This window comes from Rhincodon typus, chromosome 31 (assembly GCF_021869965.1).
Source record: "Rhincodon typus isolate 14 chromosome 31, sRhiTyp1.1, whole genome shotgun sequence".
NCBI lineage: Eukaryota > Metazoa > Chordata > Chondrichthyes > Orectolobiformes > Rhincodontidae > Rhincodon > Rhincodon typus.
In genome coordinates this window covers 12366537-12384425 of record NC_063362.1, presented here as the reverse complement: position 1 = coordinate 12384425, position 17889 = coordinate 12366537, and the positions used below count along the sequence as shown (strand labels likewise).

The following is a 17889-nucleotide window of genomic DNA, read 5'->3' as shown; positions in this document are numbered from 1 at the left end:
TATTTCCCCCATAAGACACTGACTTTATAAATTCAAGTGATCTGGAGGTTTTGCTACTCTCCAGAAATGTGTGTTCTTTGGACTTGGGAGACTGGTTGATAGTTTTCCTGATGATGTATGGGACTTATAGACCTCAGACTATCAATTCTCTGCTGCATTCCTGTCGTTCCCTTAAACAATCAATGACATACAATCCCTGCTGGTTTGTAGCCACTTTGTGCCTTTACTGTTAAGATCCCTGATCCACATCTGTTGCCCCTGTCTTAGGGTGGCACCTACTGTAGTCTGTGACTTGTTGCACCCAATAGCACTGTTCCTTATATACGCGCCTTAAAAGTCCTGGAGGCATAAACGTGGAGTCAACTTCTTTTTAGGATTAGGAGCTGAGTCCTTCAGCTTCCTGCTCATCAGCAACTCTGATATTACGAGACCATGTTGTATTGGGATTGTTCTATGTTTTCACAAGGCCGGAGAGAAATTGTTATTCTTTTTCAATCACGACCTAACTGGCCTGACCACTATGCTCGGCTTTTCCATTCACTTGTGGGCATCTCGATGAGCTAGTGACATGTTCACGAAGCCAAAACTGGCTGCATATTGACTGTAGCACTTGTAAGCAAACTGTGTGCCTTGGTCTGAAACAACCATATCAGGGATACCATGCACTGCAAAGATCTCATGAAACTTGGAAAACTGCATCTGTAGTCATGGCATATAACTTCTTCTCCTCTTTTCATCAGGAGAAATAATTGATAATCAGTGTCATCAAGAACTGATAGATCAGTGCCCACATGTACCATCAAGCTGGCGGGGAATGTGACGATCAATGGGTCTTTGTTGCTCAGATCTGTGGATGGCACAGATTTTGCAATCTACAATGCGATCCTCAATATCCCGGCCACCACCTAGCTGACTAGGCTGTAGCCCTGTACTTGGTGATTGCCAAGTATCTCTGGGAACAGCTTCCCTCAGAAATCCTCTTGATTCCTTGCTTTTTCACAGCTTCACTGTATGAATCCTGCTGTTTTTGGCTTTAAAAAACAATTCCCACTTTAATCACCATTTACTGAATGATTTCCATTCTTTCTGGTTTAAATAAATGATTCCAGAAATTATCACAACACCATATAAATGATCTCCTGTCTTTCTGTTAAAACTTTATGAATATTTTTTTCCAAACATTCTGTCCCTATTAGATAAGATTCCTTTTAACCTTTTAATCTGCCCAAGGTTATCACTTTAATTAGTGGCTTTGTGATGTCCCCGGATCTTCAATCTTGGATTATATCTCTTTTGTCGCCCTTTACTTCCATTTCTATAGTCATTCCTCATTGTGCCTGCTTGGTCTGGTGATGAGGCTTGATCTGACGAGTAAGTAATTTTTTAACTCCAAGGTTACTGCTTTGTTGTATAATTTCACCTGGTTCACCAGGCTTTTAAGTCGAGCCTTCGATGGTCTGTTCACTCAACCACTGAACAGCAACTTAGGACTGCTCCCATGGACCACTCCCTTGGAATGCAGTCTGTATTTGGTTTGAAGCTAGTATTCTTCTTCAGTTAACTCTCATGTTGAAGAACTTCCCTTACTGGGTCTGAAATGCTTTTACCATCACTGGAGTATTCTTCCTTGTTGAGAATTACCAAGAGAGTTTCTCTTCTTTAGAGTTCTTAAGAGTTCTGGTTGTGTTGTATCAGTAGGTGACTTCAAGCTGAGTCTGAAGATTTCACACCATTGCTCACCAGTTTGTGTGGACAAGCCAGCTCAGTATGAGCCACTGCTAATGGCAAAGATTGCTGCTACAATTCTCTCTTAGTCTAGAAAACTACGGAGTCTGCTTGGTCTCTTCTGGTAGAGGAAATTGACTTCCTAATCTAACTGGAAAAGTATCTCGTAGTTAACAAACTATAATCAGCAACTAGTACAGGTTATATTGCGATGATAGGATTTGTTAGAAAACATTGAGGAGGACCTGGTGTCAAACTTCACTCCTTTTGAGTTGCTAAACTGTTCTATTCACATGTCATCAGAACTGTGGGTGCTGCTTATGGGACTCCTCAGGATTAACTCTTTCAGACCCTTTCAAACCTGTTTGCAACAATTTTTTCACAGAGGATCTTCAAAGACTTGTCCAGTGGCACCATAATTTAAAACAGAAGTGAAGAAATATTTACATACTTAAAAGATTGTGAAAAAATCAAGTGAGTGAGACCACGTGAGAAGCTCTTTTAGAGAGCTAGTAAAGGGGAAATTGGATGAATGGCCTCCTTCTATGCAGTAAATGCCTATTGGTTAGAGCTTGAAATGGGGTAGTGTACATTGTCTGCACAGACATTTCACTGACGTACTCACAGGATCTTTTTTAGGCAGCCTGTGCTTATCACTCTCAGAATATTTCAGCTGTCCTGCATCTGCCAACAAAAATTACAAGTAGTTAATTGTCTATTTTTTTTTTTTTTAAGAGATGTCCCAGTGGAGCCAGGCAGGTTGCCTAGCCTGCAGTATCCCTCCTGTGATTTATCGGTGAATCAGGCAGTCAATATTGATCGTGGTGCTGATGAAGCCTGAGGACTAACTTCCATTGATTCATTCTCGGTTCAAACACAGGCTGATCGGGCAGACAAGGCTGAGTCCCAGTACAAGCCCAGTGTAAAATCTACCCCTTTTGAGTGTATGAATTATTACAACAAAAGGGAATAATATGTTAACAAGAAGTCTGGCAGTTCAAACTTGCTATCAATTGTCAAACTTTGCATCAGCACAGTGACAGGGCTCTACCGTAGTCCCCTCCTCTTCTGGAGAAAGAGGAAAAATATCAAATATCCCCAGTTCTGACAGCTCTCCAGGGCCACCTGGTGGAAGTGTTTGTGTGTGGCTGGCTGGTGGGAGACAACAGGTTCAGTTTTGGCCTACAAACAATTCCAGTACAGGGTCACACACAGACTAGACTCTGGGCTGACGTTGCTATAATGACTAGAAAATCGCAACTTAAGGAGAAGCCTTTTGCATCCTGAAGGTAATATAAAACTTTGGCCCTACTTTATGTACTCTTTTGTCTCTACAGTGAAGAATCCATGTGCAGATAAGAATGGTGGCTGTATGCACAAATGCCATAACCACCATGGCATTGTCAAGTGTGAGTGTCACCCAGGATACAGATTGGCTAATGATGCCAAAGGATGTGAAGGTAAATGTGTTATCTCTCATGTGTCTAGCATGATTATCGGGATTGCTCTGTAACCCATGCTACAGACAGACATCAACTTCAAAGCACAGCCAGAGAGAGTGGTAACAATCTGTACTAGGCCCCAAATGGAGAGTGCAATCTCTATTTACCATGTCCCAGAAAACCCAGTGGAAAAAATGGAACTTGCCAACTGATTTGGTGTTGATTGCCATGAATCCTGGGAATTTTTGTACCTTCCACACCGTAGTTTGTATCCCATGTTCTATATCTTTCCACAGGAGGTCATGCTGTGAGATAAAGTTCTGGGTGAGAATGAATCACCTTCCCAATGAGTGACACAATGTCCCTTCCTGCAAGCTCCACCCAGCCAGGACAAGGGCAACAGGTGTACCACCACATTCCAATCTGCCTCCAGTCCATACCAACCTGTTGAACATGTATCATCATGATTTCATTATCACTGGATCAAATCCTGGAGCTCCTAATCAACCATAGCAATGTGACCGTACGCTCACCACACAGTTGGAAACACCTCGAGAAGATGGTTCACTGACATTCTCAAGGGCAAGTAGAGATGGGCAACAGTTACTGGCCTTAGGAACAAAATTGGGGGAATTCACAAGATTTTAAAGGATGCAGAGATAACACAGTGTGGAGCTGGAAGAACACAGCAGGCCAGGCCGCATCAGAGGAACAGGAAAGCTGATGTTTCGGATTGGGACTCTTTTTCAGAAATGGGGAGGGGAGCTCAGAAATAAATAGAGAGAGGAAGTGTGGGGCTGGGGAAGGTAGGTGGGATGGTGATAGGTGAGTGCAGGTAGGGAGTGGTGGGGATTGGTGAGTGAGGTGGGAGGAGCGGATAGGTGGGAAAGAAAATGGACAGGCTGTGTCAGGTCAAGAAGGCGGGGATGAGAGGGAGGGTTGGTCATGGGATGAGGCCGGGTGTGGGCAGATTTTGAAACTGGTAAAATTCACATTTAGGCCATCGGGCTGTAGGCTCCCAAGGCAGAATATGAGGTGCTGCTCCTCCAGTTTGTGGGTGGTGTCATTGTGACACTGGAGGAGGCCCAGATTGGACATGTCACCCAGGGAGTGGAAGGCAGAGTTGAAGTGGTTCACGACTAGATGGTGGTGTTGTTTGTCGCGAACAGAGCACAGATGCTCTACAAAACGGTGTCCAAGTCTCTGCTTGGTCTCACTGATGTAGAGGAGGCCGCATTGGGTGCAGCAGATGCAGTAGACCAAGTTGATGGATGTGCAGGTGAACCCATGTCTGATGTTGAAGATTTGGTTTTTGCCTTGAATGGAGGTGAGGGGGGACATATAGGGGCAGGTGTAGCACTTCCTGTGGTTGCAGGGAAAGGTACCGGGGGGTGGTGGGGTTAGGGGGGAGTGTGGAGCGGATGAGGGAGTCGCGGAGAGAGTGGTCCCTATGAAAGGCAGATGGGGTAGGGAGGGAAATATCTCTTTGGTTGTGGCAGAGAATGATACGTTGGATGCGGAGGTTGGTGGTGATATGTGAGGACAAGAAGGATTCTGTATTTATTTTTGTTTTTGTTGGGGGGAGGGGATGTGAGGGCAGAGATGTGGGAGACACGAGAGATGTGTTTGAGGATATTTTCGATTATTGAAGGGGAATGTTGCAGTTCTTGAAATAAGAGGACATCTGAGATGTTAAGCAGTGGAACGCCCCATCTTAGGAGCAGAAGCGGCAGAGGCAGAGGAATTGGGAGTAAGGGATCACATTTTGCAGGAAGGTGGGTGAGAAGAGGTGTAGTCCATGTAGCTGTGGAAGTCAGTGGGCTTGAAATAGATGTTGGTTATGAGGTGATCATCAGAGATTGAAACGGAGAGGTCCAGGAAGGAGAGGGAATATTCAGAGATGGTCCAGCTGAATATGAGGTTGGGATGAAAGGTGTTAGTAAAATTGATAACCTGTTCCAGCTCCTTGTAGGAGCATGAGGCAGTGCTGATACAGTCATCGATGTAGCGTATGCAGTTGCTTGGACCATGAAATCAGTGGTGAACCCAAATTTTTTTGATTCTTCTCATTCTGAACAAGTAACCTGGATCAATCGCCTTGAAAATGTTCAGTTGATTGCCTGTATTGGGGATCTGCAGGACCTGAGGACACGTTACCAACTGGGAACCTTGTCAGCATCCTGCCCATGTTGAAAATTCATGGACATATCAAGCAGCACATTTATGCATTCAGATCATCATCCCTTCCAGTTGTCTGACACTGCACTCAGCGGATGACATAAATCCTTCCAATGGTATAGTGATCATTACTACACCTACCTACATTTATATCAAGCTTCTAACATAATAAAAGATCCCACAGTGGCTCACAGGAGTTCTGGCAAAGAAAAATTGATGATATTGCAGATAAGGATACATTAAAACAAGTGACCAAATGCTTAATTAACAAGACAAGTTTAAAGAAGTGTCTCAAACGAGAATAGCGTGGTCAAGAATCAGAGAGCTTTCAGTAAATAATTCCATAGTTTAGGGTGCAGATATTTGAAGGCAAAGCAGCCAATAGTAGAGAGAAAGAAACAGGAGATATGCAAGAGGCCAGAAGTGAAGGAGCACTGAGATCTCAAAAGAATTATAGATCTAGATGAGATTTCATAAATAGGGAGGGATGAGACCGCATTGTACGAGCACCAGGATTAGAATTTTAAAGTCAAACTACTGCTTGATTAATGAACTTTATTGCCATTATTATACACTAGCTTGTTGATTAATGTCTTTCTGTCTCCCTAGATATTGATGAATGCATGATTGGATCAGCTGATTGTTCACATGGATGTCTGAACATGCGTGGAACATTTTCCTGTGTCTGTAATGCAGGCTATGAGCTAGGTGCTGATGGGAAGCATTGCTACCGTAAGTTAACCTGTTGAGTCCTTCATATTACTGCAGAGCAGACAGCAGTAAGAGAAATATCAGGATAAAGTTCATCATACAGAGCCAACTAACAGGCTCTTAATACTCATTTTGGGCTCCTGAGTAGAATTCGCTCAAAGGCAATAAATACCATCATGCAAAACTCCTGTTATATCTCACAGAAGAACAATTTGTACAGAAAGATAGAAATTAAAGTAATAAGTTCCCTGTATACACAAGGATTTATTGTAAGTCGGTATTTTATATTAAGAGGGCAGAATGTCAGTTCTGTATTTAGGAGTCACGAAGGAATGATGCAGTATGCAATAAAAGCAGCTGTGAGAACTTCTAAAGGCACAATGAATATATTTTATTGAGAGCTGGGCAGTCTCGCCTGTGCCATTTTATCTGGAGAGGATGGAATTGAAATCCAAAACAGGCCAAAGAGCTGAATGTCTCCATTATTTGTTGGCAGCAATGGGCCTGTGTAAAATAAAGCTGAGACAACACAGAATCTAACCCTTACTGTGCCTGACCAGGGAATCTATTGTTTGGCAGTGTATTAGAATCCCTACAGTGTGGAAACAGGCCCTTTGGCCCAACAAGTCCACACCGAGCCTCAGAGCATCCCACCCAGATCCATCCCCCTATGACCCACCTAATATACACCCTCTACCTCCCTGAACACTACAGGCAATTTAGCATGGCCAATCCACCTAACCTACACATCTTTGGACTGTGGGAGGAAACCAGAGCACCCAGAGAAAACCCACGCAGACACTGGGAGAATGTGCAAACTCCACACAGATAGTCACCTGAGGCTGGAATCGAACCCAGATCCCTGGCGCTGTGAGGCAGCAGTGCTAACCACTGTGCCACCATGTCAGGGGAAATTTACCTGATATCTACTCCCTGCTGCATCTGCTGCGAGAGTAATTGATGAGGTAGTACAGGGGAAGCTTTATTCCATATCAAAGATATTCTGTACAAAGCCTGAGAATGTTTGATTGGACAGTGCATTGGGAGTGTTTATGAGGCAAAATACCCCACCATCTTGAAGTGCTCTTTCCCTCACCTACCTTGGCCTTCCAGCTTTAAAGGTGACATGACTGTCTCCAGGCTACATTTAGGGGATACCCCCTGTAAAAAATCACATTGAAAGACTTTAGATTTAGAACCTGGAAACAGTCATAACCTCTGTTTCTTGCTCCCTGAGTGTAACTCTTGCCTCACTACTGTTGTAGGTAAACACGACAACCAAATCTTGCACAACAACACCAGGACATAATGACTGCATGGTCAGTTTTAATAATGTTGATTGAAGGGTAAGTATTGACTCAAACAGTGGGCAGATCATGTGCTCCTTTGTAAATATTGTTCACCTTTCATTCGCCGCTCGCTTGGACATGCTTGACAAGTCCTGCAGGTTTATTTGTGACATTGCAATTGGAGCCACTAGAATAGAGAAAGCATGAAACATGTTTGAAAGGCCTAGTAAAAGTGTCTGAACACTTCATTTTTCAGGGATTGAGATGGAGATCGTCAACAGTTGTGAATTAAACAATGGAGGATGTTCCCATCACTGTCGCCACACAACGAGTGGTCCACTCTGTAGCTGTAATCAAGGCTTTCACCTGGATGCTGATCAGAAGACTTGCGTAGGTAGGCCTGACCATCAGTAGTTTCTTTCAGTCCCTGTTGGGTCTTGTTCATATACATCAACACTAATGGATTTCTCAATTAATTATAAATTGGCATCTTAAAATCTCAAGTCTGTAGCAAATAAATAGGCTTTTTGAAGGTGAGGTGACAAGTTATGGTTTATCAATATTACTGAAAGGGCAGAGTTTTACAGTTTCCCCCACTAGCATGTATGCAGGCAAGGAAACACGTAAAATTCCCACCTGGCCTGATCTGTCTCCAACTTTGCCAGGGCATTGAGACGCCTGGGGCAGTCAGCCTACCCTTACCCCAACTGAAGCCCTTGAGTAGGCAGGTATTTTGAGACTGGCAGAAGTAGTACAACAGTTGGGAATGGGGTAATGACTGATAATCACCCTGCAGGGATCTCAAAGCTGTAGGAGGAGGGGTGTGTTCCTCAAGGAATCCCTTTTCAAAAACTCATGCTTGTTCTCAACAGCTGATCACCATGAGTAGTGTCACTTTGCCCCAGCCCAGGTCTCTTCATTAAGACCCCATCCTCCTCAGGCATCATTATCCCATCCTGCTGAGAAGACCCACGAACTTGGCCATGGGCTCCAGGACTTAGAACCTGGGGCCCGCTGTAGTCTCAGTTCAGGCTTTTGCTGCTGCTGGGGCTATGGAACTTGTGCCTAACCTGAGCTGCATCTTGTCCTGGGAGTGTTTGCTGGGACAGTGCAAAGGGAGGTCTTCAGAGGTTGTGAGGCTGCTGTGATTGTCAGAGATGTCTGACCCTGTGTCCAAAAGTAGAGTGAGACATTCATCCTTCCCTCTGGTACCTGGGTTTTGAATTCAATCCTGTCTGATCAGGTGAGAGTCTCCCTCTCACCTGTATGGAACTATTTTGGATAAGTTCAATTCAATTAATATTGATCTTTTGGTGCACAGCATCAACCTGCCCACAATTTAGGAGACATTTTGGCACTGCAATAACACTGGTCTCAGAAACACGACAGGATGGTTGATGTGGGAATGTTATTTTAGTGGAATAAAGTGCACTGTTCTGAAGTTGGGGCTAATGTGCATTCTTGTGGGATAAATGTTTTGCTTTAAACCACCTACATACCAGATATGTAGATGGTTGATTCTGATTGGACATGAAATGGAGATGTGCACCTGTCTTTCTCCAAAATGAACATTTTTAATACAAAGATCTGCATTGACAAAAGCAGCAAGCAATCTCTTTGACAAATCACATTTCCTTGTTATGAACTCAGTTCCTGCTCACCACACTGGTCACTTGTATCAACTATTGAAAGTAGGAATGATAATTAAACCCTGTTAGAATTTTCGCATTGGGACCTTGCCATATAACTAACTTGGTAAGTAGACAGGACCGAACCATACACAACAAGAAAGCCAAGTGTAACTGTAGGCTGTTCGCTGTTAATTACCGTACGGGGAAATCATTATATGATAAATTGTTTATCACTGGGTTGTGGAAGGAAATATCAGAAAGGATCTTATAAGATCAGCCCTGCAGTATGAGTATTTCTGGAAAGGTTATCATTTATCACTCACTTCTCATTCCCGTCGTAATGGCAGGAGTCTGGGGTCACATATAGGGCAAACAAGGAAAGGGTGGCAACTTGCCTAAATTATTGAATGCATTTTTGTAACAATCAAAACCTCGGTAATACCTTTTATTTATGATTTTAAAACTAAGTGAATTCACTTTCTGAAAATTCTGCATGGGATCTGAACTCACTTTCCTATTAGCCCAGTAACACAACCATGACCATACTTTTGATTACTGTCTAATGGTCCATGCTAGAAAATACATCAACATGAATGTCAGCTGAGGGGAAAAGAAATCAGTTTCAGAGGTGACCTACCCCATAGAACATAGAACATAGAACATTACAGCGCAGTACAGGCCCTTCGGCCCTCGATGTTGCGCCGACCTGTGAAACCAATCTGAAGCCCATCTAACCTAAACTATTCCATTATCATCCATATGTTTATCCAATGACCATTTAAATGCCCTTAAAGTGGGCGAGTCTACTATTTTTGCATGTCAAGTATTTGACTGTTGCTAACTTTTAAAGTTCACGTGACGGGCCGTCCAAAAACTAAGAAGTCTTATTTAATGAACAGAATTCAGTGATGGCAAGCATTAAGATGACTGTTTGTTGTTTCTTTTTGTGCTTTATTAGCTCAGTGATTAATAGCCTCATTTGCAGTTTATTGCTGTATTCACTCTTGTTAGACTGGTGGTTCCCAGAGGAGAACGTTGCAAATGTGATTAGGTTACATGTTTATGCACTGCTTGAAATTGCACACCAGTCTCAATATATCTGTGTGTTTCTGAGCACTTCCAGTACTCTGCAACACAAAGATTTGTGAAATTATGCAGAGTTCTGTATAAAACAAACAGAGGCTCACTAGAAACAAAAACAGAAATTGCTGGAAAAGCTCAGCAGGTCTGGTAGCATCTGTGTGAAGCGAAATCGGTTAACGTTTCGGGTCTGGTGACTCTTCCTGAGAACTTATTGGTAGGTAGGAAAATGTTGGTTTCTATGTAGAAGACAGGGTGGGGAAGGAGGTCAGGAGTAAACAATAAATGGGGATAGAGCCCAAAGAGAGAGAAGAACAGTTGGACAGACAAAGGAGTGGATAACAATCTGGCTAGGAGGGTGAATAGCTTTTAATGGAGACTGTTAGTGACTAACAATAGGCAGTGTGTAATGTCAGACTGTGATAACAAGGCCTGGTGTGTGGGGTGGGGGCCTAGGACATGGGAGAGTTGAGGCCCTAAAATTATTGAACTTGATATTGAATCCGGAGGGCAACAGGGTCCCCAGGTGGAAAATGAAGTGTTGTTCTTCCAGCTTGCGCTGAGCTTCGCTGGAACACTGCAGCGAGCCTGAGACAGAGATGTCGGGCTGGGAACAGGGTGGGGTTTTAAAGTGGCAGGGAACTGGAAGTTCAAGGTCTTTTTTTGCGGGCAGGTGTAGAGGAGACCACATTGTGAGAAGCAAATGCAGTAGACTAGATTGTGTGAAGTGCAGGTAAAGTGCTGCTTCACCTGGGAGGTATGTTTGTGCCCTTGGATACTGGGGAGGGAGGAGGGAAATGGACAGGTGTTGCACCTTTACACGTCCATTCCCCACCAGGAGGGTCTTAGGGCTCTCCACTTCTTCCTGGAGCGAAGACCTGAACCATCCCTACCCACTACTACCCTCCTCTGCTTGGCTGAGCTTGTCCTCACCCTCAACAACTTCTCTTTCAACTCCTCTCATTGTCTTTAGGTAAGAGGGGTTGCCATGGGTACCCACATGGGCCCTAGTTATGCCTGTGTCTTCATGGGGTATGTGGAACTTTCCTTGTTCCAGTCCTATTCTGGCCCCCACCCACAACTCTTTCTCCGATACATCGATGATATCATCTGTGCTGCTTCCTTCTCTTGTCTGGAATTGGAAAACTTCATCAATTTCGCTTTCAATTTCCACCCTGCCCTCAGTTTCACCTGGTCTATCTCTGACTCCTCCCCTCCCTTCCTTGACATCTCTGTTTCCATTTCTGGGGATAGACTGGCCACTAATATCCATTACAAACCCACTGACTCCCACAGTACCTGGACTATACATCCTCAAACCCCACTTCCTGTAAAGACACCATCCGATTCTCTCAGTTCCTCCGTCTCTGTCGTATATGTTCAATTGAGGTCAGCTTTGACAAGGGAGCCTCTGAAATGTCCACCTTCTTCCTCAACTGAGGATTCCCCACCTCCATTGTTGACAGGGCCCTCAACCAGGTCCGACCCATCTCCCACACTTTCGTCCTCACCCCTTCTCTTCCCTCCCGCAACAGCGATAGGGTTCCCCTTGTCCTCACCTACTATCCCACCAGCATCCAGATCCAGAAGATCATCAGATGCCATTTCCGCCACCTCCAGCGAGATGCCACCACCAGTCACACATTTCCCTCCCCTCCTATGTCCACCTTCCGCAGGGACCGTTGCCTCTGGGACACCCTGGTCCGTACTTCCTTCAACCCCAACACCTCCCCACAGCCCTACGGCACCTTCTCCTGTAACCGGCGAAGATGCAACACCTGCCCATTTACCTCCTCCCTTCCCAGTATCCAAGGGCCCAAACATACCTTCCAGGTGAAGCAACACATCACCTGCACTTCCCACAATCTAGTTCTACTGCATTTGCTGCTCACAATGTGGTCTCCTCTACACTGGGGAAAAGAAGTGTAGACTTGGCGACCACTTCGCAGAACATTCTGCTCACAATAAAGACCCTGAACTACCAGTTGTCTGCCACTTTAATGCACCACCCTGCTCCCTGGCCCAACATCTCCATCTCTGGCTTGCTGCAGTCTTCCAGTGAAGCCCAACGCAAGCTGGAGGAACAACACCTCATTTTCCGCTTGGGACCCTACAGCCGTCCGGGTTCAATATTGAGTTCAATAATTTTAGGGCCTAAACTCTCCCATGTCCCAGCCCCCTACCCCACACACCAGGCCTTGTTACCACATAGCCTGCCATTACACACCCCCTGTTGTTAGTCACTAACAGTCCCCATTAACATCTATTCACCCTCGCAGCCTGATCATTAGCAAATCCTTTGCCTGTCCAACTGTCTTTCTCTCTCTTTGGGCTCTATCCTATCGTTTACTCCCTACTCCACCCACCTCCCTATTTTCTGCATATAAACTGACGTTTTCCCAGCCACCATCAGTTCTGAGGAAGGGTCACCAGACCCGAAACGTTAACTCTGTTTTCTCCTTCACAGATGCTGCCAGACCTGCTGAGCTTTTCCAGCAACTTTGTTTTTGTTGCAGGTGTTACACCTTCGGTGGTTGTAGGAGAAGGTCCTGTGTGGCTGTTGGGCAGTGTGTTGGGAGTGAAGGAAGAGTGGACCAGGGTGTCCTGGAGGGAACAGTCCCTGCGGAAGGCAGACAGGGGAGGGGGACATATGTCTGGTGGTGGCACTTTGTTGGAGATGGTGGAAAAGGTGTCTGATGATCTTCTGGATCTGGATGCTGGTGGGATGGTAGGTAAGGACAAGGGGAGTCCTTTTGCTGTTGTGGGAGGGAAGGCGGGGTGAGGGCAGAGGTGCGGGAGATAGGTCAGACCTGGTTGAGGGGGCCCTGTCGACAACGGTCCTGGGGAATCCTCGGTTGAGGAAGAAGGTGGACATTTCGGAGGCTCCCTTTATGAACTTGGCCTCATCGGAGGAACTGAGAGAATGGGATTGAGTCTTTACAGGAAGCAGGGTGTGAGGATGTATAGTCCAGGTAGCTGTGGGAGTCAGTGGGTTTATAATGGATATTAGTGGCCAGCCTATACCCAGAAATGGAAATACAGATGTCAACAAAGGGAAGGGAGGAATCAGAGACAGACCAGGTGAAAGTGAGGGCAGGGTGGAAATCGGAAGCGAAATTGATGAACCTTTCCAATTTTGGACGAGAGAGAGGGAAGCAGCACCGACGACATCATTGATATCTTGGAGTGAAAGTTGTGGGTGGGGGCTGGAATAGGACTGGAACAAGGAATGTTCCACGTACCCCATGAAGAGACAGGCATAACTGGGGCCCATGCGTGTACCCATGGCCACTCCTCTGACCTGAAGAAAATGAGAGGAATTAAAAGAGAAGTTGTTGAGGGTGAGGACTACCTTGTGAGGGTGGTGGTGGGTGGGGACAGTTCAGGCTTTTGCTCCAAGAAGAAGCAGAGCCCTGAGACCCTCCTGGTGGGGGATGGGTGCATAAAGGATTGCACGTCCGTGTAAAGAGGATGTGGCTGGAGCCTGCAAACTGGAAGTTTTGAAACTGGCATAAATTGTCAGAGGAATCACAGATGTATGTGAGCAGGGACTGGACTAGGGGAACAAGACTGAGCCAAGGTAGGAAGAGATGAGTTCTTTAGGGCAGAAGCAGGCTGAAACATTAGGTCGGCTCGTGCAGTCCTGTTTTTGGATGTTTGGAAGTACATGCAGAAGATTCTGCAGAAGCTTCTGAGGAAGGGTCACCAGACTGGAAATGTTAATTCTGATTTCTCTTCATAGATGCTGCCAGACTTGCTAGGCTTTCCCAGCAAATTCTGTTTTTGTTTGTGCAGGAGATAGGTGGGGATAGAGCCAAAAGAGAGAGAAGAACAGTTGGACAGTCAAAAGAGTTGATAACGATCTGGCTAGGAGGCTAAATAGCTGTAAATGGGGACTGTTAGTGACTAACAATCGGTAGTGTGTAATGGCAGGCTATGTGGTAACAAGACCTGGTGTGTGGGGTGGGGGTCTAGGACATGGGAGAGTTTAGGCCCTAAAATTATTGAACTTGATATTGAGTCTGGAGGGCTGCAGAGTCCTCAAGTGGAAACTGAAGTGTTGTTCTTCCAGCTTACGCTGAGCTTCGCTGAAACACTGCAGCAAGCCTGAGCTTCACTAGACACCAATGAATAAAACACAGCTGTGGTGGAAGGAAAATCTGGTTTATTTAAAAAAAAGCAGGATTGACACTCCCCAGTGTTCCATGATTCTACATCAGTGAGATTTAATTCTTTCCCCAGACTGTACCCACTTCCACTTTTTCCTATTTTTCTTTCCCTTATTATTGTAATTTAGAGTTGAAGTCTGGTGTATCAATCCCAGTAGCCATTCCTGTGTCAATGCAGATACCAAAACTGCGCATTTAGCAATACCCATTCCCATATCTGTGCAGATATACATTCCCCTGCAATATCAATGTTTGTACCAAGTATAATTTATATCATGTGGCACACAAGTTATAATCCCCATTGATACAAAGCTCTGTGATCCCTTCGCACACTTCTGCAGTTTGTAGTGTGCCTGGTATGAAGTGAAAATGAATTATGAAATACCATTTATATAAAGTTTAGTAAAAGTTTTGAGTCAAGTATTCCAGGTAATTGTTCAGATTGTGAAATATGCAGAGAATCAATGAACTGAATATCATTCTGGATTTTAAGCTCGGTGCAAGATAACTCAATTCATAGTCAAAATCATGGCAGGAAGTTGCTTGAAATTGCTTCCACTTTCACAGGGTAAATTCATGTTAACTTTACTCTTCTGCACTCCTCATGAGTCATCAAACAATAGGGGCAACTCTGAGGAATTTTTCAGCCCACGTAATTGTTGACACCAATTGTGTGATCTGGCTGCTATTAAAGTTATTCATCATTCAGTGATAAAAAGCAATGACTTATTTATAAATACATTACAGTAGAGACCACATTCCAAAGGCAGTAGTTTATTGGGTGAAAATGCTCTGGGACATCCTCATGTTATATACAATGCTACAGAACTGCATGTTGATTTTTTTTTCAAGTTGTTTAAATCATACAACATTATTAAGTAAACCAAATTCATGAGTTTAAAGATAGTGGGAACTGCCAATGCTGGAGAATCTGAGATAACAAGGTGTAGAGCTGGATGAACACAGCAGGCCAAGCAGCATCAGAGGAGCAGGAAAGCTGACGTTTCGGGTCTGGACCCTTCTTCAGAAAATTTCTGAAGATACCAGAAGAACAACACTATCAAGCTTTGGAATATGCTAAGAGTTGGTTGCTAGCTGTATCATGCCTGATATGGGAAGGGAGGGGTTTGGGACTATGGTTTGATGAATGAATGATCTGCTGAGTGTGAATCAAATGCAATGGGCATCAGTAAACATAAGTTCAAGGAACTCTGAATAAATTATTCAGGCTGGAAACATTCTAGGTAGGTCTGCCATGAATTGAATTTAAACCTAGGTTCTGGCTGTCAATTAACTAATAACCAGCAGTGTCAAATGTGGAATAATCTGATTGGAATTTGTCTTGTTCTCATGCAGATGTGGACGAGTGTGACGTTGGTACTGGCTGCTGTGAACAGGATTGTTTCAATACACCTGGTGGATATGAGTGTGGTTGTCATGCAGGCTATCGGCTCAGTCTGGATGGCTGTACATGTGATGGTGAGAATTGTCATCTTGCTTCCGTAAATAAGGTGACTGGATTCCAACTTAGTATCCATTAGAGAAGGCACAGTTTTTGTGGCCAAGTGCAACAAGAAAAACTGAGATAGCAAGAACTGCAGATGCTGGAGTCAGAGATAATAAAGTGTGGAGCTGGAGGAACACAGCAGGCCAGGCAGCATCAGAGGAGCAGGAAAGCTGACGTTTCAGGTCGGGACCCTTCTTCAGAAACCATTTCCTGCTGTGTTCCTCCAGCTCCAAACTTTATTGTTTGCAAAAGAAAAACATTATTTTTCATAGCTTTATTCTCCAGTCTTTCTCTCTCTCTCTCTCTCTTTTCCATTAAAACTAGTGTTGCTATGCTTTTACTTTTTCTTCTTTGTTCTGCTGACCATGTGAGAATGGAGAAGAAATGTCCTGTTAGTACATGAAGTCTGACCCATTCCTCACTTGGTGCAGCAGACATGAGCCACTTACGCCTCTCCACCTACAATATCCAATACATTCTCTGGAAGAGAGTTAAAAGAATCAGTGAAAAAAAGTTAAGGCAATTTAAGAATGAACTCTGGGATATTCCTTCAAACTTGATGAAAACTTCAGACGATCATGGTAGCTCATGTCACTATTCTGTGAACCCAATGCCTTCTTTAACTTTCTGAACTCATTCAGATCTATTGTGAGCACCTCAGTGATTCCACACCCTCTGTAACCTCCAAGTGTTTCATCTTACCGTCTCTATCTTGTTGTATCTTCACGAGGTCAATGCACATTACATCATTGCCAGCTCAAACTTATTCTTTCTGAGTTCGTCATCCACATTCTTGTGCCTCAATGGTCTGCACTAACCTTCAATGATTTATTTTGGACCTAAATTGACTGAGGCTGTTCTGCATTTAATGCTAGGTGAATTTGCAAGAGCTGTCAGTGGTGTATTAGCCACAAAAGACCCCTGAGAGAAAATTATTAGCTTGGCTCAGCTGACTCTAGTCTTTGGAACTGGGGAGGTTGGGGTTTCAATCTCCACACAATGTACGTTGGTCAATGCAGTAGAGGATGGTGTTCCACATTATTGGATATGCCACTTTTCAGATGAGTGTTAAACATTGTCCTCACTTGGCTCAGGTAAACGTTGAAAATTCCCATAACCCTCCTTGAAGAAGAGCAGGGACGTCTCTGAATATCCTCAACAATGTTTCTGTTTCAACCAGCACTGCCAATTTGATCATTCATTTTCTTGTTTTTTGTACTTTATGCACAAACTCTTAGCAAGGATTCCATAAGTAGTCACTGTGAACAGTAACAACGCTGACTAAAATTCAAAAGTGGTCTATTGATCATAATTTGCTTTGGCTTTATATGACGCTACATAATCACAGCCTGCAGAGGGAACCTTTTCTGAAAAGTTTGTTTAAAAAAAAATCTTCCTTGCGCATCCCTGCTAATTTATGGTACGTCCACACAGCAGCTCCCCCCACGCATACAACAGGCTCCTCGTGCCCTTTGCCAAGGTATGCCCCTCCTCCCCTCATCCCAAGACTGTCATGTCCCCACGTTAAAGTATGCCCCTCCTTTTAACCCCACAGTCCTTATGCCCATATGCCAAAGCACATCCTGCCAAACAAGTCCTTTCATTCATCACCCCCTGCCCCAATACCAAGTTATGACACGTCCATGCTCAATAACCTACTTTATACTATATAGAAGCAGCGAACCCTATAGTGGCAGTTGGACGCATAAAAGAAAAGCTTTTTAAAAAAGTGATTCATTCAGACCTTTTGACTTTGTTCAAAACCACGTAACCTTTTATAAAGAAACATTGTGAAATTGCTAAAGGTCACATGGCAAAAGCTGTCAAGCAAGCTGAGGTACAGCTGTTTGAAAAATCTGATGGATGTCTGGGCTGTTAGACTACATAAAGAGGCTTGGCCAATGGAGAACTGAAACTCCTGAACCCCTGCTTGATTGACAGTTCTGGCTGTTTGATTTCTATTTCACAACCTTTCTTTATTGGAAGTTGTGTTGAATAAATCAATTTTTTATAACTTTTTTTTAAAACATCCACCTGTTGAATTGGGTTTATTGCTTCAGTGCAGTGTATAGTGGATAAATGGGCAAGGAAGATACATACCTTGGTATGAGAGGCCATGGGGCTTGTTTGGGTATGCATTCCTTGGCATGGGTGCAT

The 17889-nt window shown here is 44.2% G+C and overlaps 1 protein-coding gene across 1 annotated transcript in view; it reads left to right on the top strand.

Moving 5' to 3' along the window:
• The window catches only part of LOC109935092 (multiple epidermal growth factor-like domains protein 6), a 407878-nt gene that overhangs the window by 309172 nt on the left and 80817 nt on the right, over nucleotides 1-17889 (top strand). The window contains exons 8-11 of the mRNA XM_048615100.1: nucleotides 3063-3185; nucleotides 5955-6077; nucleotides 7602-7739; nucleotides 15582-15704. Of these exons, the coding sequence (XP_048471057.1) occupies nucleotides 3063-3185; nucleotides 5955-6077; nucleotides 7602-7739; nucleotides 15582-15704 (507 nt within the window). The remainder of the gene's footprint in view (nucleotides 1-3062; nucleotides 3186-5954; nucleotides 6078-7601; nucleotides 7740-15581; nucleotides 15705-17889) is intronic.